Source organism: Sinocyclocheilus anshuiensis, unplaced genomic scaffold, assembly GCF_001515605.1.
Source record: "Sinocyclocheilus anshuiensis isolate Anshui unplaced genomic scaffold, SAMN03320099.WGS_v1.1 scaffold122, whole genome shotgun sequence".
NCBI lineage: Eukaryota > Metazoa > Chordata > Actinopteri > Cypriniformes > Cyprinidae > Sinocyclocheilus > Sinocyclocheilus anshuiensis.
The window spans coordinates 936,413-959,198 of record NW_015544153.1 but is presented as its reverse complement, the minus strand read 5'-3'; the positions used below and the strand labels follow the sequence as shown (position 1 = coordinate 959,198).

The 22,786-nt window shown below is 35.6% G+C and overlaps 1 protein-coding gene and 1 long non-coding RNA gene across 2 annotated transcripts in view; both read right to left on the bottom strand.

Annotated features, from left to right (window-relative positions):
• Positions 1-22,786, bottom strand: part of LOC107695219 (inositol 1,4,5-trisphosphate receptor type 3-like) — a 28,476-nt gene extending 5,690 nt beyond the window's left edge. The window contains exons 1-42 of the mRNA XM_016495036.1: positions 22,402-22,786; positions 21,231-21,301; positions 19,604-19,725; positions 19,318-19,404; positions 17,754-17,912; positions 15,810-15,908; positions 15,469-15,552; positions 15,261-15,322; positions 14,824-14,965; positions 14,553-14,714; positions 14,213-14,385; positions 11,873-11,992; positions 11,610-11,792; positions 11,107-11,358; positions 10,500-10,644; positions 10,229-10,373; positions 9,554-9,747; positions 9,356-9,476; positions 8,770-8,824; positions 8,489-8,654; positions 8,013-8,180; positions 7,849-7,926; positions 7,173-7,292; positions 6,949-7,071; positions 6,656-6,856; positions 6,061-6,312; positions 5,693-5,818; positions 5,493-5,618; positions 4,495-4,615; positions 4,139-4,320; positions 3,707-3,855; positions 3,442-3,550; positions 2,921-3,008; positions 2,612-2,787; positions 2,365-2,527; positions 2,027-2,175; positions 1,438-1,638; positions 979-1,089; positions 799-894; positions 609-710; positions 258-344; positions 75-152 (exon numbers count right to left, since the gene is read on the bottom strand). Coding sequence (XP_016350522.1) covers positions 75-152; positions 258-344; positions 609-710; positions 799-894; positions 979-1,089; positions 1,438-1,638; positions 2,027-2,175; positions 2,365-2,527; positions 2,612-2,787; positions 2,921-3,008; positions 3,442-3,550; positions 3,707-3,855; positions 4,139-4,320; positions 4,495-4,615; positions 5,493-5,618; positions 5,693-5,818; positions 6,061-6,312; positions 6,656-6,856; positions 6,949-7,071; positions 7,173-7,292; positions 7,849-7,926; positions 8,013-8,180; positions 8,489-8,654; positions 8,770-8,824; positions 9,356-9,476; positions 9,554-9,747; positions 10,229-10,373; positions 10,500-10,644; positions 11,107-11,358; positions 11,610-11,792; positions 11,873-11,992; positions 14,213-14,385; positions 14,553-14,714; positions 14,824-14,965; positions 15,261-15,322; positions 15,469-15,552; positions 15,810-15,908; positions 17,754-17,912; positions 19,318-19,404; positions 19,604-19,725; positions 21,231-21,301; positions 22,402-22,493 — 5,640 coding nt within the window. The 5' untranslated portion in view covers positions 22,494-22,786. The remainder of the gene's footprint in view (positions 1-74; positions 153-257; positions 345-608; positions 711-798; positions 895-978; positions 1,090-1,437; positions 1,639-2,026; positions 2,176-2,364; positions 2,528-2,611; positions 2,788-2,920; positions 3,009-3,441; positions 3,551-3,706; positions 3,856-4,138; positions 4,321-4,494; positions 4,616-5,492; positions 5,619-5,692; positions 5,819-6,060; positions 6,313-6,655; positions 6,857-6,948; positions 7,072-7,172; positions 7,293-7,848; positions 7,927-8,012; positions 8,181-8,488; positions 8,655-8,769; positions 8,825-9,355; positions 9,477-9,553; positions 9,748-10,228; positions 10,374-10,499; positions 10,645-11,106; positions 11,359-11,609; positions 11,793-11,872; positions 11,993-14,212; positions 14,386-14,552; positions 14,715-14,823; positions 14,966-15,260; positions 15,323-15,468; positions 15,553-15,809; positions 15,909-17,753; positions 17,913-19,317; positions 19,405-19,603; positions 19,726-21,230; positions 21,302-22,401) is intronic.
• Positions 13,063-14,207, bottom strand: LOC107695276 (uncharacterized). The gene is made up of 5 exons (XR_001634979.1): positions 14,165-14,207; positions 13,664-13,759; positions 13,540-13,578; positions 13,237-13,376; positions 13,063-13,151 (listed from the first exon to the last, which is right to left on the bottom strand). It is a non-coding gene; the product is annotated as an uncharacterized LOC107695276 (long non-coding RNA).

Genomic DNA, 22,786 nt, shown 5'->3' with positions numbered 1-22,786 from the left:
GACATTAGTAGAGCAGAAATTACTATAGCAGCATAGATTACAACACACAAAGAGAAATTATTATTTTTTATTACCTCAATCTGAGCTGTTTGACGGTCATAGTACTCTAATGGATCCTCCTGTTGCTCCTCCTGCTGCTTGTTCAAGTTGAGCTGCAATAAACACAAGCAAAAATGTAATGTCTTACATACTGTATGCATGTTCTAGGAAATATTGAAAATGTGCTCCTTGTCCTAAAAGAACAATTCACAAGTTACCATAGAAGAGATGCTTTCCTCTCCTTTCTCTTTTGTCTTCTTCTGTGGTTTAAGCAGTGTGAGGAGCATTTTGTTGTGCCGGGCAAGCTGCAAAAAAGAAAAAAAAGAAAAAAGGTCTTTGCAACCAAACTGCCAATAATAATAACAACAATAACAATATGCATATTATGTTTTCATTGTTGTAGTCTATTGGTTGTTTATTGATTGTTGTGTTAAAATACAATTAAAACTATTAAAAATCGTAATATCAGGTATTGGACACAAAATCAAACGAAATAAAAATAATCAGTAGCAGTTGTGAAAACCAATTCTCCAAATACAAAAGTATATCTTTATGATGCAGTGGTCCACCTGTAATCCCAGGATGTAGATGTTGTGTCCAACTTCAAGTGGTGAAACTTCTCCCTCCTCATTTTCAGCCTCTTGCTGGTAAGCCTTTTTTATCACCTCCACCTGAAGACATACAATACAGTACTCAGTAACGTCAAAATACTACTGTTACACTTCATACACATAATACACAAGACACAGCAAAACTGACCAGTTCCCGGGGTCGAAGGTTAAACAGGATCCTCTCTGCATTCTCACTGTCATGACGACTCTCCATCAAAGCGAGCAAGAGCTTAGAGGCATTGTCCTGACAATAATCACATATAAGTAACAATGAACATGATTTATTTATGATTAAAGTAGAGCCTCTGTGTCAGGACTGTATCCTCACCTTGAGCTGCAGCACCAGCTCCATACGGTAACGACAGAGAGGACTGATGTCATTCAGAATCAAGGCTGTGATTATGTCAATACCGTTGCACTCATGAGAGACAATGCATGTCTTCAGACAGACAAAAATCAATTAGAATTTCATTCATTAAATTTTTTCCTGAATTAAAAAAAAAAAACTAAAACAAGAGTTGCCAGTTAATTAGTCTCTGTCAGCAAAAATCATTTTAAAAGAAAACACTTTGTTTCTATAATAGATATCAGCTTGTGTGCTTTATAATAGTTGGCAAGTGAAGATCTATCTGAATCTGGTGTTTCCTGATTCTCTATTTCTGAATCTCCTAAGGATTCATTTTATAATTAAGTACTTTAGTACTTAAAGTAAATTCTCAGCCATGGATTAAATGCATCTATGGCCAAAAATTAAAATAATGCCAGTATTAGTAATTGATAAACTCACCTGGTTCTCGTGGCATGGTCCTTGGCAGTACTCTGTGAGGGTCTCCAGGGTCTGTGTGATCAGCTCCACATTGTTCTCATTGATGTAAAGGCCCAGCAGACCCAGCCCTCCTGTTGTGCTGCCGCACATGATGTCCAGAAATTGGAGTGTCTCACAAACCAAGTTATAATTTGCTTTATTGCTCTGACAGCGAAGAAAATTCTAGGGCAAAGAACATGAAATGTATTAAATGAACAGACAATAATATAATAAATTATAATTTTTCAATTTCTCAGAAAAAGAAAACTTCATATCTTCAACTTGCATCTCCAGTAAATGTATCTTGATTTAAGAATTTTTAGATATTTGCATTGGAAAACAAGACAAAATGTTTTTGCAGTGCATGCAACATTTAATACCATGACTTAAATGTAAGACTTTCTGCTCTCACAAATCAAGACCTTAAAAAGGTCTTAAATCAAAGGATGAATTAAGACTTGTAAAGGCCTTTTTAAGGTCCACTGAAGCCCTGATCATTCTCAAATCATGCTAGATGACATGATCATCATAGCTGATCCTAAACTGATTGTTAATCTAGGGTTGTTCAGACCTGAAGATCGTGATTGTGGTTCTCACAGAGCAGCTGTAAAAAGCGCAGAATAGGTTTCATGATGGTGACAGAGGGGCCCATTTCTGTATCTACTTCCTGCTGCTCAGGTTGAGGTGGCTGCTCAGGTTGGCCAAAGGAAGGCCCTGCACCTATAGGAAACCATTGTTAGAGTCAGCAATAAATGTAGATTGAACTGTTTAATTTATTAGAAATGTATACTAAATATATAAGATGTAGCATAACTTCATTTAATAACAAAATCATTTTGTCCCTTTCCTTTCACAATGTCTGTTTTAAGATGAAGCAAGAGTGCACTTCATACACTTTTTACAAATTACCTGTGTCAAGATCTTTGTCGTCTTTGGCTTTATTGCTCATTTCCCCCACATTGACAGAGATTGTGGATTTGATGTCCAGCTGAGCGTTCTTCATGCGGTCATTTAGTACTTTAAAAAACTTCTCCGACTTGTTGTCTCCCATCATGAGTTTGTAGAAGGAGTTCTATTATAAACAAGAACCGATTTATATATATGGGTACTTTTCCTTGATTATAAAGCTATATAGTTACGGAAGCTGTTACCCCACCTGGATCTCTGTGTTGCCTCCTTCCAGCAGACAGATGGCGAACTGAATGCTCTCCTGAAAGATCTTCTCATTCTTAGAGCTGGTTATGAGGTCTATGAAGAGTTTGGTGCCACCTTCTTTGTCCAGACGACACTGTGATGCTGCCACTGCCAGCCAGTCTCTTTCTCCCTCTCCACCTGAACATACACACACACACACCACAAAGAATGTTTTGTGCTGATCCGGTTAGCAATTACAAAATCAGTCAAACCAGTTTGCGTGATATTCCTTAATTATTCTATGATTTTTCATCAGTAATTTAAAAATTACCTCCTCCATGATCAACAAGCTCTGCTTTTATGTTCTTTTTGTTGTTGTAGAGGTAGTTCTGGAGCAACACCTTTCTTAAGGCAAAGCCCTGCAAAAGACAGCAATTTCATTGTTACATTAAATCAATTACAATGACCAAAGAACCCAAACTTACCCACCCAAAAATAAAACTTTTGGCATTAAAAGACATTTCCAGAAGTTTCTTTTTACTCTGGAAATAACACCAAGCAATATGATTTAGGAATACACCTTAGAACAGAATGTAACTTGTATTCTGATTATTATATTCATATTTAATATGTATTATTTAGAATATACCTTTAGAATATTAAGTTAAACTAAGAATATATTTTAGAATTTTTAAAATGGCATGTTACAATTTTTAGAAAGCTAAATATTTAGAATGTATAAATTGATTTTTTTTTTTACACTTCATACAGTTAATGTTAATTTGATCATTCACATTTGAATGAGAAATTGTTTGATTACATGGTGATATTAAAAATATTATCTAATCTCACCTTCTCATCAAAGTCCAGCTCACGAATGAGCATTTCCTGTAGAGTTCTGAGGACTTTGATACAGAGCTTCTCATCTGAATTCATGAGGGCTTTTGTGTGCTGGATCAATCTGCACAAAGTTAAAAGAGTGAGGTGATGATGACGCACCCTCACAAATAGTAATATAGCATTATGCAACATCAATTCTGTGTTTATCTGACTGAGCCACAACATGCATGCTGAAAGTTTTATGGTAAAAGTCCCAGTTTAGACAGAAGTGACTCACTTAGATATGAAGCCTCCTGATTCACAGCGTGATCGAGCATCTGTGCCTTCCAAGAACAACAGCTCAGGCTGGTGCAGCACATCCACGAGCACTGACAGCTCTGCATTAACCAACGGCATCACATGATCCTCCAGTGTGTTAATGATATCCTAACAGAACAGTGTTACACAAACATTAATACACTACATGTACTGTATACATTATTATTGATAGAAATAACACTCAAACAAACAAACTATTTAAGTCTGTATGGGGACATATATTACAGTCCTGGAGTGTCATGCACAAGTTGTGTAAGACAGTCACAGTATTTTTGACAAACACCTTTTTTGATAATTATTTCTTTTGGAAGTCACTTGACTCCAAAATCTAAAAGGAGATTAAATATGCATTCTTTTTCAGATACACACACACACGCATGCATATAGGCACCTGTAGTTTCTCAATTATGTTTTTGTAGTCCCAGGGGTTGGTGGGAGCAGCAGCCCGTGTGAGGCGTGACAGGCTTTTGTTGCTGTGACTGGAGCGGGACAGTGTGAGGGCATTACTGTGACTTAACATTATATTAACGTGATTCTCCAACTCTAGCGGCAGAGGGATGGAGCGACTCTTTGCTGTGGGGACAGTCAGGTAAACAAATAAGTTGTCTGGTCGTACTTCAAAAACCTTTATTGTATATGAAAACTGAAACACTTGTCACATTTTAGGCCTGTAAAATCATTTTTTTAACTTAAACTTTTTTTATCCCTTAGAATGCATCTATTTTCTTAGAAAGCAAGTTGACCTACTTGTCACTGCCAGAGTTCTGATGCAGGAATCTACTTGGACTTTTTGTTGTGGCTGTAGCCAGGGACAATCTAACAGACGCATAGTAGACTGTAGCAGCTGCTTTACAATGGTGTGATGAGCCTGAATGAGACAAAAGAAAGAGAAAATGAGAGGGAGAGGGAGAAGAGAAACCTGGATAATTAAATGTGAACTTATGAAATCGGAAAAGCATTTATGTGATATGATAGACGTTATATAACAGCTATAATATTCATCGTATTATTCCTCCTGTAAAGTTATCTTCTTCTCTAAAAAATAACTCATATATTCAGATTTACACTTCCGTTCAAAAGTTTGAGGTCATTAAGGGTTTTTTTTTTATTATTCAGCAAAGGCATTACATTGATCAAAAGTGAAAGTAAAGGCTTTTACATTGTTACAAAACTTTTTTTTTTTTTTTCAAATAAATACTTTTATTTTAAACTTTCTGTTAATCAAAAATGTATCACAACTGTATTAAGCACTGATAATAAGAAATGCTTCTTGAGCACCAAATCAGCATATTAGAATTATTTCTGAAGGATCATGTGACACTAGAGTTATGAGTGCTGAAAATTCAGCTTTGCCATCACAGGAATAAATGTCATTTTATAATATATTCACATATACAGTATTCAAAAAAGTTATTTGAAATTGTATTAATATTTCACAATATTATTGTTTTACTGTAATTTGATCCAATAAATGAACTTCTATCAAAAACATTAAAAAAAAATCTTCCCAAAACTTTTGAACAGAAGTGTATTTACTTGGAACATATTCTAAATGTTTTTTGTCAGTTCCTTTGACTAAAATGTTAGTTTTTGTAGTTTTGTTTCACTAAATTTCTAAAATGCAGCAATTCTTTAATTAACACAAGAGAAAAGGTTCAATCCAAAGATCTGTGCTATTCACAATGAATAGAGGCTGATGTGGCAGAGACCAGAAATAAGACTTTGAAAGACTATTGATGCCTCACCTCTGTGCTTGTGCTGTTCTCTGAGAAGGGAGAGCTGAAGAAGGCATTTATAGTGTCTAAAACCACTTGAATCACATACTTCTCCAGCACAGGGTCTGACATGCGCTTCTCACGGTTGGAGCACACCTGGAATTCCAAATAAACCAAGTTAATGAAACTCTTTATTCTTCCACACGGCGTCAGTGGTACAGCGGACTCACCCTAGCCATATCTACAGTGAAGTTGTCAAACAGCTTCCAGATGTGGTTACTGGTGTAGATCTCTTTCATCTCCACTTCTGTGTCTACATAGCAGTGGTTCACAAAGTTTACATATGCAATTTTCACCTGCATGACACAAAGGAGACTCCTAAATTTTCTGATACACTTTATGCAATATGCTTTTTTTTATCCCCAAACACATTCATGCTATAAATGCTCATGTAATTTAATCAATTAACTGGCTCTTGTAACAAACAAATATAGGGAGGCTGAACATAATCTTTCAGGATAAGTGGAAAAAAGAAACATGACACATTGTTTAAGAATAAGCGCTTTCATTTCATGTTTACCATCCATCATCTGATTACCTCTGTGATGCAGTCTTCATGTGTGATTACTTTCACCATGTCCTCCAGGGGCAGCAGAGATGTGCACTTGATCTCAGTGTAGACGTTTTTGCCCTCCGCACATGCAGCCAGCAGCTCTACCAGAGAAATATGGTACCGGAGAGGGCTGTCGTCCTTCACCCCTTCCCTAGACTGTGTCATCAGTTCCACCATGGTGTCAAATGATGTGTCATCATTGTAGAAGACGACCACATCATCACCCGCACTTGTAAGCTAATGGAGAAAAAAAGATGTCATCTGACACAGGTCATGCTAATCAGTCTTTTACACTGTATATATACCATCAATTGAATGGACATTTCCTTGAATTCATTATATAATTACCAATAAATATCATAAAATGCTAAAAAAAATCTTATAAAACATTACACCAACCATATACTAAATAGAAAAACCTACAAATATATCCCATAATATATCTCAATTTAGCAATTTGATATTTAAGATCTTAATTAAAGTAGTTATACACTGTTTCTTAAAATTATTGCAAATGGTTAAAATGAATATATGCTGTTCAATAAAACAAGGTTACTTTATTTCGATCACAATAACAAACCTCTGTCATGATCATGTCTTGACATTTCTTGACATATTTCCCCTCGGCCTTAATGATGGTGTGCAGAAAGTTGAGGTACTGAATGTGGCGGCCATGTGTGGCCAGACAATGGATAAAATGATGCAGCACAGACTCGCTGATCTCAGAACAGAGCTGGTAATTATTACTGAAAATGTGCTGCATTGTTTCTGCCTCTAGGAGCTGAGAGAGACAAAACAAAAACCAGAAAAGAGAACCCAATGCAAACATGATAAGCATCTTAGGCTATTTTAAGCATCATGCTTTGCACTCACCCCAGGGGTGAGAAAGAGGTTGAGGTGTTTATGGAGGAGGTTTTGATTCTCCAGATTCCCAGTGCAGAACCTCTGTAGGAACAGGTGCGTGTACTTGATGATCTCATGCATTTTGGTGTCATTCTGTTAAAAAAAACAAAAATCATGCGTTTAGTGAGGGACAAGCCAAAGACCATGCTTCACATCTACCACAGATTTTATCTGCTTTAAAAAAAAACACAAACCCGATCATAGGAGATCTGCAACAGGTCAAGCATTACTTTGTGGGCACCCATGTTCTTCAATAGCCTTTGTTGTTTCTTAAATACACCTGAGCTGCACATTTTATTCAAACGCTCTAGAATCTGGAGATCAGAGAAAAGATTTAATTGTCGCAAAAAATATTGGTTTGTTCATTTACCAAGTTTCCATCCATCTATACACATTTATATATACTGTACATTGAAAACAAAATATATAAAATGCTTATTTGTGTATACAAAAAATGTATAACTTTAATTATCATAATATACCGTTCAAAAGTTTGAGGTCAGTTCGATTTTTTTAATGTTTTTTAAAGATGTATCAAAATCATTCTAATTTGCTTATTCGTATACTGCTGTTGAAAACATGCTTAATATTTTTGCAGAAACCATGATCCATTTTTTACAGGATTCTTTGATGAATAATAAGTTCAAAAGCATTTATTTGCAATATAAATCCTTTGCAACATTATAAATGTCTACTGTCACTTTTGAACAATTTAATACATTCTTGCTGAATAAAAATATTAATTTCTTTAAAAAAAAAAAATCTTACTGTCCACAAACTTTCGAACAGTAGTGCAATTTACTATCTCAAACTTTTAATATATTACTGAACAACAGACAAATACACTAAGAACATATGCAAAAACATCACCTCTTTGACATTCTGGTAGCTTTCATTGCTCTTTTCAACCTTCTGTTTCTTTGTATCTGACTCCTCCTCTGGAGATGCCTGCATGAAAAAGAAAACAAAAATGAGCTTCTTTCACCTAATTATCTTGTTATTCATAATCCCACATGTCTCAGTGCATGACTCACCGGGGCAGCCTCTTTTTTGTCTTTCTTGTCTTTCTTCCCATCTCCCCCAGAGCTACTTTTTTTAATGACCCAAAGCTCAGACTTCTCCACCATGGTGCGCAGAAGATCCAGATCTCGTTTTATGTGCTTGTAGTTGTCCACATCCTGAACTGAAATGAGAAGCTGGACCTGAGGAGAACAAACATAGCGAGATGAAAAACTGACATCAACCATTTTTATCTTTACAAAAGTGATTGCATTTGCATCTTGCATTGCAAAAGTACTTTTTCATTTTGTGCCACTGGAATTCTGATTTGCCACATGCACATGAGCAATAAAATTGACATTTTATGGTCTGCACAGGTGTTAATTTACATTTTGCACATTTGGGGATGTGCATTACCTGCAGATGTTTTACCTGGAGGTGTCTCGGCACAACTTTTTACCAATAAAAAATAAAGTTGTTTGTATATGTTTGAGTGGGCTGTACATTCAACCTGTTTAAAGGTGTGGAGGACTTCCTCTCTTTGACTGAAGTGCTTGAAGAGCAACTGCAAGGCCCCCGAAACCAAAGGGGGGTAATCGTGCATGATGAGGTGGACCAGAACACGCAGAAACATTCGTCCCCCTTCATCGTCCACTTCCAGAATACTGTTTCCTTTACTATACGATCAGAGTAAAGTCAAAGAGAGGTCATCTCTCACAAGCACTAAATATCTTAGTATATATCTTTGATGAACAGTCATGTGGAAATAGAATAAATTGTTCATTAACAAACCCAATTCCAAACATGGCCTCAGCCTGTTCCCCAATGTGCTGGAGGTTGATGGAAGCTGTTTAAAATATTAAATAAATAAATAAATAACACAAATGTACTATCAGAAAACAAATGACTACTCTAACCTAAATTTAATTCGATTTAAAATGGTCATCCATTAAAGGTGAAGTGTGTAATTTCTGAGCCACTAGCAGCATCAAATAGAGCTGCAAAAATCAAACAGGTTTTTCAATGTAAAAATTACTTACTAATAGTTGTCTTGCATATTAAGTGATAGGAGAAAATAATTTAACATCAAAAATTACAGACTACACCGTTAATGCATTAATTTTAAAAATCAAGAAATTATGTAACATTGCCACTCTCACCAGAACGGGGCTCTGAGACAAACACAAAAACAAAGATGAAAAATAGAGTAGAGGGATTAGTACACGGAAGAATGGAAGAATTATGTTGTTATTTGATTATAATGTAATTTTAGATATTGTTAATTGATTATATTATTATTATAAATGTTATTTGATTAGTAGTTAGGTTCTGACAATAACAAGAGTTCCATTTTCAATATTTGTCTAAACATCATTACCCTCCTGCTCCGTATGATGTGTTGCATCTGCATCACCCATAGGATAGACATCCACAAACTCCTTCTTGAAGACAGAGAGCAGGAAGGAAAGCCGATAGTCCAGACGTACACTGAGGATGAACTGCACAAACCAGTAGTAGATTTAGATATTGCCAGCACTGACAGCATAAAGCTGTTGCCATCTTCGACAGCATCTACCTGTAATATCTCCAGGATCTTCAGTTTGGTGTCCATGACGGTGATGTCCTGTGTGTCAATGCTATCTTTACTGCCGGCCTGGCTGTCTAGAGCACCAGGGCGACCAGAGCCCGAGAAAAGGGATGGCTTCCTGTTTAGCACCATGGTGGACATCATCTGCCCCATGCCATGAATAGAGCGCCTGACGTTCTTACCTAGGAAGATGAAACAGTTTTATTGGCCATTTTGGACAATGGAATTCTAGGAAGTTTAGTTGTCTCATTGTGTAACACAAATAATCAATATATACACTCTAGACTTAAAAACAATTAACATGGAGATATCGGTTCCTAAATTAAACGTTAGGAGACAAATGACTTTAGCAGACACATTGCATAACTGCTCAAAAAAGATGCACTTTAATTCATAATACGGTCTCCCATCCAAGTGCTAACCAGACCCGACCCTCCGAGATCACCGAGATCAGACAAGATCGGGCGAGAACTTTTTTTTTTTTTTTTTTTTTTTTTTTTTTTTCAAAAATATTTTAACATTTTTAGAATTATATTATTTGTTTATGATGACAAACTCTGTTGTGAACATTAGATTTTTTTAGGCAAAAAATGTATCATTTTATTCACAGTCTGGAACCTTATATCTAAAACAAGTTTTTTTTTCTTGTTTTTAAATACTTACCACTGCCATCATCGCTAAACATCGGGTTGATTGTAGCATTACTCGGAGTGCAGTCTACGATTCCCAGGAGAGTGCGAGTCAGCCTCAGAAGCTCAAAAAAACTGTAGAACCCAAAGTAGATGAGATGTCTTGCCAAGCTCACCACCTACAAACAATGTAAATGAAACAAATATGTAAATGTGATTTAGGAATATTAGTGTTAACGCTGACATTTATATGTTAAAGCATGTCGTCTTGATATTTCATTTTAATATATAATATATAACTGTACCTCATATGTTAGCTTGTTTTTCTCCTCATTGGCAAAAGGTAGGTCATCAATGAGAACATTGTTGAGGTACTCCTCCATAAAAGCCATTGTATTGGCAAACTTGTTCTTTTTATTGTCTCGTGAATAGTCCAAGTGAGAGTCATAACTATAACAAAAAAACAGCAAACCCCATAATCACACCTTTTATTGCTTAAATAGTGATTATAAACTGCAATATAAAAAGTTTAATGTCTTTACATAAACTACCTTTCAAAAGTTTGGGGTCATTTTTTTCCAAAAGATATTAATACTTTTATTCAGCATATTAGATGACTTCTGAAGGATCATGTGACTTAAGACTGGTGTAATGGCTGCTGAAAATTCAGCTTTGCCATCACAGAATAAATCACATTTTAAAATATATTAAAAATACAAAACGGTTATTTTAAATTGTTTTAATATTTCACAATATTACTCTTTTACTGTAATTTTGATCAAATAAATACAGTCTGGGTGAGCTTAAGAGACTACAAAATTATAGATGATGAATGGTTGTGTAGCTGAGCATGATTTAAAAATTTCAATATTAAGTCATATATAAGGTGATTGTGTGGGTATGTGAACACACTCTTTGATGCTGATAGAAGTGGGCATCTCAGCCCACAAGCGAGCAAACTTGATGGGTGTCACAAGCTCCTGAGGGTCTCGGTCAACATGTGCATGTAGCATGAGTCTACAGAAAGACGCCCGCAGGTCAAAGGGAAGAGCCTCATCCATCATGCAGAGGGAAATCAGCTCCACATCCAGTTGCTTTGAGATCTCATCTATGGCCAGATACTGGCGATCAAAACACATTCGTGCAAACAGTTTGAGCTGGTACCTGAAAAAAACAACAATATATTAGTGCAGATGACTTTTAAAGAATTCATGTCCAGCAACAATAAAATAATGAAATAATCTCTTTATGTGCTGTCAATTTAACATGTTCATTTAGTACAATCCAATACAAATCTATACAACTGACAGTTAAACTGACAGCACAAAGAGATTATTTCATTATTGCAGCATTCCATTTATATTTAAAATAAGTTTAAACAACTGACAGGCCTGGTTATTTCTCGTTTTTATTACCTGTAATATGTCAGCACATTTTCGTCATGCACATTCCCTTGCCGGGCCTCTTGGGCAAGCTGTCGAATGCTCTTCTCATGGGTCTCGTTCTCCTTCTCAGACCAAATCAGCCAAACTTCATCCTCCTCTCCAAACTCTTCCATATACTCAGAGGTGTGCTGTGTGTCCTTAGCGGCTCGCCGCCTTCACAAACACACACAAAAAGAATTCACATGAGCACATAACCCGAGACAGACACATTATACAATTTTTTGTAGACTTACTCCGTTTTCATGAGAATATCCTGGTTTTTGGCATCCAGCACACATTTACATATCAGCTCTTGAGTTACTGGGATCGCAACATTATTGGACACACACAAGTCTGATAGATAGTCAAGAAACCTGGAAATCAAAACATAAACATAGACATTTACCGACACAGGCATGTTAAAAGCTATGCACAAAAAAAGAAGGAAAACCTGTTTTTCCCACCCCCAATATGACTATTATTATTATTCAATCATAATGATAATAATAATTTACAGAGCAACAGTAAAATTACAACACTAATTTTTATGGCTGTCTTAAACTTTTTGCATTCAAATGTTGAACCATAGAGCTTTTACTCTGACACAGCAAAAAAAAAAATTATTATAACAATAATGCAGGAAATAGGGAGGAGCTTCAAAATTTACCAATAAATTAATTACCAAATAATTTGGCCAATTACTTTTCATGACTTTTCCAGCCAATTTGAATTCTTTTAACACTACTACACTCCAAATGAGCATTTTTAACCCTAGCAAAACAAACGTCTATAACTTTAAACATTGTATTAATTTCCATTACTTTTCCAGACCTGTAACCCACAAAATTCATAACTTTAAGGTTCAAAAAACATATATCCACAAAAATATTAGGCAGCACAACTGTTTTCAACATTGATAAAAATAAGAAATGTTACTTGAGGACCAAATCTAAAAAATTAAACATTCAGCATTGCCCTCAGAGGTATAAATTACATTTTTAAATGTATTAAAATAAATGTAACATAAAATTACATCAAATAAAATATAGTAAGATAAATATATCAAAATACTAAATGAATTTAAATTGTAATAATATTTCACAAAATTATTATTTTTACTGTATTTTTGATCAAATAAATGTAGCCTGGGCTTAAGAGATTGCTTTCAAAAACATTTTTAAAATATGACCGAACCCCAAACTTTTAAACGGTAATGCAATAAAATTAATAAACTATTAAACTGTGATATACAACACTTAGCAAATGCAGAGAAAAATAAATAAATAAATAAATAGTTGTAGTAAAACACACAACTTATGTTTTAATTCTACCATTTTTAAAATTAAATAAATGTTTCAGACATAAATATATACAGTATTCTCGACATTAAGAAGTTACGGTTAGATACTGTATGTAGAGAGAAAGATTTTCACCATTAATCGAATGGGTCTCTCCTCATCGATGTCGATGGGAATGTTGGTGCTTTGGATCCAAGTGTTTGTGCACAGGTGACGGAATCGAACATAAGAATTTCTGTTGGAAATCCAGAAGATGAATATGCACCCACAGGATGCAGCAAGACAAAAAGAGAGAGAGAGTAAAGGATAGAATCGAATACCGTGGCACAAACGAATCAGTCTTCTGCAGTGTGGTGGGGTCCAGCTCAAACAGTGAGGCGATGTCATTACCATGAGGCACTGCAACTAGCTTGTATTTTATCCTCTCTCCTAGGCCTCTCTTTATACGGCTACTATCCACCTACGGACATAGTACCAGTCAGAGACTTTCTGGGAGAAGAGGTTTCAGAACACATAAGAATTTATATCATCTCGTGAACTCCTGATCCAAGTCTTACAGTGAGATGTCTACCAGAAAGTTTTTCCATGTGTTACCATGCCATATAGCAACAAGTCACACCTACCTCTATATCATTGCTGTTTTCTTTATAACCTGGATTCTCCTGCAACACAAATAATTAATGTAAATAAGTAATTCTAATATTATTAAACCATATATCAGATTACTATAAATGTGGAGGGATTTACCTCAGCAGCAAGATAGTTTCCTGTGGCCAAGTGTTTGAATCGGTACAGGCTGTTCCAATGTCCTGCTCCTCCACGACACGGATCATGGTGAACCACCTACAACCAACAAGCAAACAACCCAACATTATGTCACTATGGAGGCACCTTTCCACCTCTGAATAATAAAAAAAAGACAATTGTGATTAATTGATCATTGAAAGTTCAAATTGATTAAAATTGATCTCTCATGATTCCAGCTTCACATCATATAAAAAAGATCAAGACAACAGGTTTCTAAAAATGCTACATGGCATACTACATAAATAAAAGCATCAAGAAATTAAAAACAGTTAAAATATTAACATTAATCTATTTTGAATACATTTCTAATTATAATACAAATTCATTTTTATGTATAATATATGTGGCTCTTTTGAGGATATAGTCCTACACCCATCCGAATCTAAATCCTACCATTAACTGCAGGAAATCTGCTAAATCGATCTATGAGGAGGCTCTTACCTCAACCTCCCATAATGCATTGGAGCTGGTGGCTGAAGTAGCACTAACCTGGGCTCCCTGTTCTTACGAACCAGACTGACGAAAGTCTCCACCTCGGTTTTAGTGATATGTTTCTCCAGCAGTTTGCGGTTGTTGTGTAGCAGGGCTGTGATGGTGTCCTCAGCCAAAATATCATAGCCGATCTGAGACTGCATCATTCCAAACTGCTTGGCTATGTGCTCCTGTAAGACAAATCCCCATCTCTAAATGCTGTCTTGTGGCTCTTTCTAGAGTGACAGGATGTCTGGTTGCCATTCCTACAATTTCAACATTCAACATCACGGCTTTTTGTAATGTCCCTGTGTTCTAAACCATTCTTGAGCACCTGTGTTAGTATGGACTGGAGTACCTGATTCTTTCGGTAGTCTTCTTGTGAATGACGCAGCACCCTGTAGCACAGTCTGAGCATGTATTGATAGGGGGCGTATTTCTGGTCAGACAGCTCATCTAACGTTAGTAGAGGCGGCTCAGTGCCCCTCTGTTTAAATGGGGCTTTAATGATCCCAAATATCTAAGCAGAAAAAGAGACAGCAAGATAGTCTTTAAGAGATTAGATCATTCACCAACAAAGACGTTTCAACTGTAGACGCATTATAGTTTTCCAATCGTTAAAATCAGACCTGTTTGAGAATGTTCTGCTCTCTCATAAGTTTCTGTCTTTCTCGGTTGGGCTTGTTCATCATCACCTCCAGGGCTGGCTGGCCATTGTTAAACTGATCGACGACAAAGAAAACCACATCCTCCAGCAGTTTAACGGCATACCTGTGCATAGAGAGGGTGCATGAAGCGCTGACATAATATATTCTACAACAGGTTTACTTTACAAGTATTTACAAAGTAAAAACCACAGCTATTAAGGGCATAAAACCTCAGGCTGAGACTCTGGGTTGGTGCTTGTGTGTCATGTCAGCAAAATCTAGATCTCTAATCTCCATGACCGGCACAGAGACAATGGCAAAGGCTTCCTTATCCTCTTTGGTGGGGCAGGTGCCCAGCTAGCAGAAGAAGAGGAGGAAGAGAAGGAAAAAGTGAATACTAAAATAAATAAAGCTTAGACTTGTACTCATCACAGGTCAGAAACTTCTCCTGTTCTGCGTGGAAGAGCCTCACCACGTCTCCCTATGCATGAACAGCATGAATATGACTTTTTTTATGAGATGTCAACATAACTGCCTTGGCTTTGGATGTATATCATAAAACTTGATATGCATGAACTACAGTACAGGTTTGTAATAATGACTTTTGCATGTGATCGTTGCACTTACTCCCTTAAGGACTTCATCTTTGTGGTCACTGAACATCATAAACAGACTGATCTTCCAGCTGGTGTTGCTGTTGACTGAATTGATCTGTAGGGGGCAGTCTTACATTATAAAAAGACTAATGGCACACGACACTTTCAGCTTATTTTGCTGACTTTTCTTCACAGAACCATTACTAATCAGTAAAGACAACATGTACATTTTGGAAAATTGACAACAACTAGTTTGCGGTAAATGTAACTATTGGGCTGCTTACAATCACCCACAATCCCTCTGTCTACTTCACAGTCATGTTAACAAAGAACTTCAAGGCAAACAGATCATGTCTTCTCAAACAGGCCCACCTCTTTGCACCCTGGGTGATCGGGAAGCTCATAACTACTGGCATGGAGAGGCTGTCCAGCATTCACAGGATTCAGGATCACCTTATCTCCAACTACCACCTGAAATAGAGTATAATCGATTCAGTGAGGGGTTCAATATGACTGTCACAGCCACAGACATCTGAAAAGCAAATATGTACATCTCTATCAGTTTACACAAGGGAGAAGCAATCTACAAACATTTCAGTTCGGATTAGCTCGGTAAACCTGTTTATATGTGTATAGGGTCATTTGCATGCATTTACCTAACTTGGTGAGTGTGCATGTGGGCTGTGTGTGCACTAAGTATGTGTGTCTATATTTTTATAGACTATGATATGTAATTAGGTGTGCAGGTAAATGTATGCCGTCAAAAAAATGTAGGTGTATCTATATAGGTATAAAAGGTGAATCTCATAAAAGCATGCAAAGTTATACTGCAGCCCAAAACCAAAAGAAAAGAAAAAACATGTAAAAAGCCTTTTACACACAGAAAACGGAGCTTGCTTACAAAGATTTACTACATTGTGACATAAAAAGCATCTGGATGTTATTTTCTATGTTATTTTTCATTTTTATATTTTTCTATCATTAATACAGTATTTTTATGTATTACAGTAAAATATTACAGTAATAAATGTATTAAATTCAGCACAAATTATACAAATACTGCATAATGTAAATATTTAAGTCATTTTTATATTTTTACAGTAGTACATTATTTTTACATTAGTCACAAAAGCTGTGGGGGGAAGCAGTGTTATTTTAGTATCATAGCAATACTATTATATTTTTATTAATAATTTGTTTTTTTGTTTGTTTTGTTTTTTTAATTTTAGTGTTTTAATTTTAAATTTCATTCATTTTGTTGTGGGGTTATTTCACATCATGTATATATTTCAGTTTTAGTTATTTTATTACATAAAGTTAAAATAAATTAAAATGAGAAATGTTGCCTTGGAAACTAGCTGAAATAAAAAAAGGTTTTTATATTTTATTTCAGTTAACGTTTATTTTACTTCAAGTAATGAAAATGTTTTTTTAATGGTTTTAATTTTAGTTTAGTGTCGCAATAATCAATATATCGACTTATCGCACAATATATGTACATGACCTCAATAATTTTTGGTGACGCAATATATTTCCCATTATATTTACATAAAAATTAATGTCACCATGTTTTTTGCATTCCACTTGCGCCTGTGTCTTTTGCAGCTTCTCGAACATAACGTGGTGTAGTTGGTGCTAGTTCAAATTTAAAAAATGCTTCTAGAAAAAAAGTTTCATCTGCAGATATGGCCTTGTTTAGGGATCTGTGCCTTTGTGCATACGGACATCTGACTGCTAAGTAGGGATTGTGTTTTCCAGCAATACAGTGCACCCTTAATTTACAGAGAAAAGAAGGTCCAGGAAAAATCTCCATACAAGTTTTTTGTGAATTTGTCTTTTTTCTACTTGTTACTTTGCACTTTTTGTTAGAAAATGTTTATTTACTATTTATTCAAGTTTTTTAAGGTATCTAATACAGCAATACAGTGCACCCTTAATTTACAGAGAAAAGAAGGTCTGGGAAAAATCTGTAGATGGAAAAATCTCCATACAAGTTCTTTGTTACTTTGCACTTTTTGTTAGAAAATGTTTATTTACTATTTATTCAAGTTTTTTAAGGTATCTAATATTTTGGTACTTAATTTCCATTATCTAAATATTCTTAAGAATTGAAAGTTTGTTGTCATTTGCAAGTGTGTTGGCCTTCTTGCATTATTATGCTTTTATATTATGAATATATATTCAGTGGCATAAAATGGTCTTAAAATGACAATAATATTGTTTATCGCAATTTTTCTGGGGCAATATATCGCACAACAGTTTATATTATGTGTCTTTTGTGTTTCTTGTGTGCTTGCATATGCATGTGTGAATTACATTGTCTCCATTGGCTCTGAGCTTCCAGAAAGGTTGGATGAAAAGCCAGGATCCCTCATTCCCCGTCCCATCAAGAGTGACACGCATTGCGTTCTTCTCCAGCAACGCTGGGAGACGCTTATTCACTGTCAAATACTTGTTGCTCTTCATGTGCAGGAGCTGAAAACATGAACATTTATTAGAATAAACACTTTTAGTCTGTAAACTCTTTCTTAAATATAAAAAGGACAGTCCAGGCTCTAAAATAGGATGGAGATTGGCGAAAGAACTGTTATGACTTTGATTAATAAACTGAATTATTAACTGAACATTTGCATCTTAAATCATATTGTTGCCGACTTATTATAAATGCAAGTCGCTTGAGACCATCGTGCCAACAACACCCTCTCACTTTACCACACAGCCTTTGTGGTTGTTTGCTTATTTCCACAGCGCTGCACCTACTACAGAGCTTCTTAGTATGAAAGTACTTCCTTTTTGACTAAAAAAAGACCTTGCAAATATCTTGAATGGGTATGTTATAATATGCTAGCACCTCCACTGCCACTGTGTGCCTGCTGAATGGAAGTAAACAGAGCTGATGACTTTAAACTACTCAACCATTTCTGAAGACAACAACATTATTTCAATAAAAAAATAAAAATAAAATGCATGTTGGCTTTAACCCACAGGAATCACTGGAAATGGGAAGCTCCTATTTATTTTAGGATACTCTATAGTAACAGGAAAAGGCTTTATTTCCTATAGTGTGGCATTGCTGTAGGCAATTATCTGTAACTGACGTCACTGCCAGGGAGGAAACACATTTCTTTTTTGCTTAGATAAAGATGTGCGTGTATAGCTGTGACCCATTAACAAACTCAGCATGTCTACAAAAGTCAACATAAAATCAAAAGTGACTTTCTTAAGTTTATTAATACACATACTGTGCAAGATTCATTTAATGCATGTTATTCCAAAGAAACAAAATGTTTGTATGTGTTATCTTTAATCAAAAATATTTCCAGCTAATATTACTAACCCAGCTCCAAATGTCGTATACACACCATGTCTAGCCATTTACAAAAAAGAAACCACCCACTTTTCAAGATTTTTTTTTACAGCGAAAAAGTCATATAATAACTCTTTTTAGAGTCCATAGTTGGTGGTGCACCTTGAATCTTGAATGAAATGCATGATTACGTTGAGTGACTAGGATAACTCTTAATCTTTTGTTTCTAGAAACAAGGTTTACATTACAGAACTGCACATTTCTACTCCTCTATAAAAGGGATTAAATGGTTTTGCACTTAGGTCTATCTGTCGGGACAAGACAGCTGTTTCTTTACATAACCTTACAAAACCTCTCCTGATTTTGTCAGTTTTAACATAATTATTAAATGGAGTAACATAATGTCCTGAAGAAATGTTTGGGGGAAAAAATATATCTTTCTAATGTGAATTATTAAAAAAAAAAAAAATCAGCCAAGATGCATTTATAGACAAACAACCAAAAACATCAGATCACACTGACTGCATCAGCAACTAATTAACAGATATAATTTTACTAAATGCAGATTCTCACCTGAATGACACTGCCATATTTTACCACATCCCCATGGACCTTTTTGTTCTCAGTTTCATTCTGCTTTTGTTCCAAATTAGCTGCATGCTTTGGTTCGAGCCAAAAAACAAAACAAAACAAATGAGTAACAAAGAACTGCAAGCAGCTAAAATGTCAATCATCATATGAAATTTGTCCAAGCAAACATATTGAATCCATCAGATTCCTCTTTGCTCACAGCTGTAATTAAAAACCAAAGGTGGATTCTGTTGATGATCTAAATTCAATAGAACTGTTTGTGACTTACTTGCAATTTCTGAAGAAGCACCATGTCTCCAATCTTATCCTTCTCATGCTTTGCCTGTTTAGCCTTCCAGAACTGCTTCTGGGCAGAATATCGGTTCATGGGATAAACCTTAAAGAGGCAGTCTAGATCCAAAAATAAATAGATAAATAAATAACATTTGTATCAGCTGTTTGTGTGCCTGTTTTTGGAAAATGTGATTCAATTTAAAAATAACATTTTTTTATTTTTTTATTTGTAGACACTGTTCTTGTGAGACCAAAAAAGTCTCTAAATACTGAATTTTGGGAAAGAATAAAAGGAAGATTTAAAATTTGCTTTGGACTTTCACAGGAAACGGGACAAAATAATTTTGTATTCGCTCACATTTGATCTCAACTAAACTTTTGTATCATCTGCAGATCAGATGTGAACTTAATGGGTTGGAGGGTTTATGGTTTGAGGTTACTTTACTGCATTGTTGACCCAGTTAGTTACCAACAAACCAACACTAACATAAATAGCAGCTTGCTCAACAGGACTCTCCAATCTTATCCTTCTCATGTTTTGCCTGTTTAGCCTTCCAGAACTGCTTCTGGGCAGAATATCGGTTCATGGGATAAACCTTAAAGAGGCAGTCTAGATCCAAAAATAAATAGATAAATAAATAACATTTGTATCAGCTGTTTGTGTGCCTGTTTTTGGAAAATGTGATTCAATTTAAAAATAACATTTTTTTATTTTTTTATTTGTAGACACTGTTCTTGTGAGACCAAAAAAGTCTCTAAATACTGAATTTTGGGAAAGAATAAAAGGAAGATTTAAAATTTGCTTTGGACTTTCACAGGAAACGGGACAAAATAATTTTGTATTCGCTCACATTTGATCTCAACTAAACTTTTGTATCATCTGCAGATCAGATCTGAACTTAATGGGTTGGAGGGTTTATGGTTTGAGGTTACTTCACTGCATTGTTGACCCAGTTAGTTACCAACAAACCAACACTAACGTAAATAGCAGCTTGCTCAACAGGACTAAAGTAAGTAAAACCTAGCAATACCAGGTAACTCAAAACCAGCCATACATATTTTACATGCTACTTTTCACGTGTTTCACATTTGTGAAATGACTGACTGAACCACTGTTGTTATGGTTAGCTGAAACGAATAAAATCGTTTTAATTAAATTAAAGCTGAAATAAAATAAAAATATAAATATTAGGTTAAAAACATGACAATGAAACTTAAGTAAAAAAATACTGACAAATACAAATACTGAATATTATTATATGGCTTCTTATCAAATAAGTTGATATGGACATGAAATTGATTTGAGTTTTACATTTATTTCATTAGTTCATTACATTTAGAAAACAACTGTCCTTGCAACAAGACAAACACTAGAACAATACAGTATTTCTTAATATGTTATGATTAATCTGCAATTCAATTTATTATTACAGACTAGTTAGGTAGCATATTTAGCTAAAATGTAACATGTCTTCTTATTTTTAATTTCTCTCTGGGGACCACAAACTTCTAGCTATCAATGAAAGGTTGTATCTTACCAATCAGAATCAAGACAATATGTAATAATCATTCTAGAAGAACTATTAGCTGTGTGAAAGATTATTTTAAAAACTATAAAATACCTCGGAATTTTTTGGGAGGGTTGTCTAGATCTCCACCTGCTGGCTCCACAACACAACGGTCATCCACCAGCCTGGAAAGGTAAACACACAGAGTCATCTCAATGAAAACAATTCTACAAACGCCTTCGAGAGGCACATCAGTATCCGTGGTCATAAAGAATTATGGGTAATGAACTCTAAAAGAGCTTCAGTCCTGGCCTGGAACAGGAATTTCTTCATTTCTACAGACTTCTGGTGGACATCCTGCTAAATCATTTAAAAAATAAGCTCCAAATGCTTTGCCAAAGTGCCTTTAAGGTCTAATTATGTTATGTTATATATGCAGTCCTATTCGATAATGCCCCAAGGATAGCCTGCAACTAACTACAGCAGCCTTTGAGGGTTTCTGGGAAACAGGTTAAAACATGTTTATAGGTTGCCACGCCAGTTCAATAAGACACTTGTGAACCTGAATGGCTGAAATAGCCCAAGGGAAAACCCTGGACACTTCTGAATGCTGTTTCAGAAAGCCATTCCTGTATAACATTTGCTTTTTAAGATGACCGTCTCCATCTTTTTGTTCTTGCATCTGGCCTGAATCCAAAACAGAGGTGCTATTTCATCCTGACGTTAAAACAACAGTAAACTTTGGGCTGAGAAGTTCATGCAGTGAGAATAATACTAAAAAGATCTCTCCCTTTCAATGACCAAAAGGCTTCATTGTAAATGTAAATTCAAGATTGTGCTTTCATTTAGGAAAACGGACATCAAATGAAGCCATTTGAATGGATATTTTAGCAAGTTCTAGTCAACCACCTCTGTAAAAAATACCCAAAGAGTTTATGAGATGTCCTGAGTGATTCTAGGTTGTTAACTGCACTGTAACTTAACTGCACACCTGTGTGCAGCTCTCCATCTTTTTGCAAACCAAAAACTCAAACACATCAAAGCTCAGAGTAAAAGTAAGCCACAGTACAACCAACTAGCAAAGAAAAAGAACAGCTCGAGTTCTCAAGACTACAATGCCAATCATTTTATTTAATAATAAACTGAACTGATCAGACATGAAATGTCACATTGATGGCTATGATTTACTGCTTTTTAAATAAACATAAAAGCTGTATTTTGTGCAGGGTCTTGTGCTGAGGTGAAGAAAGGCAGGAAGACAGAGAAGTCAATGAAAGACTCTTACCCCAGTGTGCTTATAAAACCATTGACAGTTCCTTCTGCATACAGGGAGACAATATCCCCTACATGCAGAAAACTGGACGCTGAATCAGACATCTTTGCTATTTACAGCACGCAGCAATCTGGATGTTTCAGTCTGATCTTGAAAAGCCCGGACACTTTTCTTACAAACTCTTCCTGATAAATAAAGCGGGTGTAGGCACGCGCTTCACCCACAGTTGAAGTATAAATGCATCCCGGTAGAGCTGGAAAAAATGCAAAGGAAAGAAAACCTGCAAAAGTTAATCCCTGCTTGGATGTGCAGCTGGGAATGTAAAGCGCAGTGGTCCGAGAAGCAGAAGTGACTCGTTGTTGGAGTTTTGCGGCGTACCTGAGGTCATAGTGCTTCA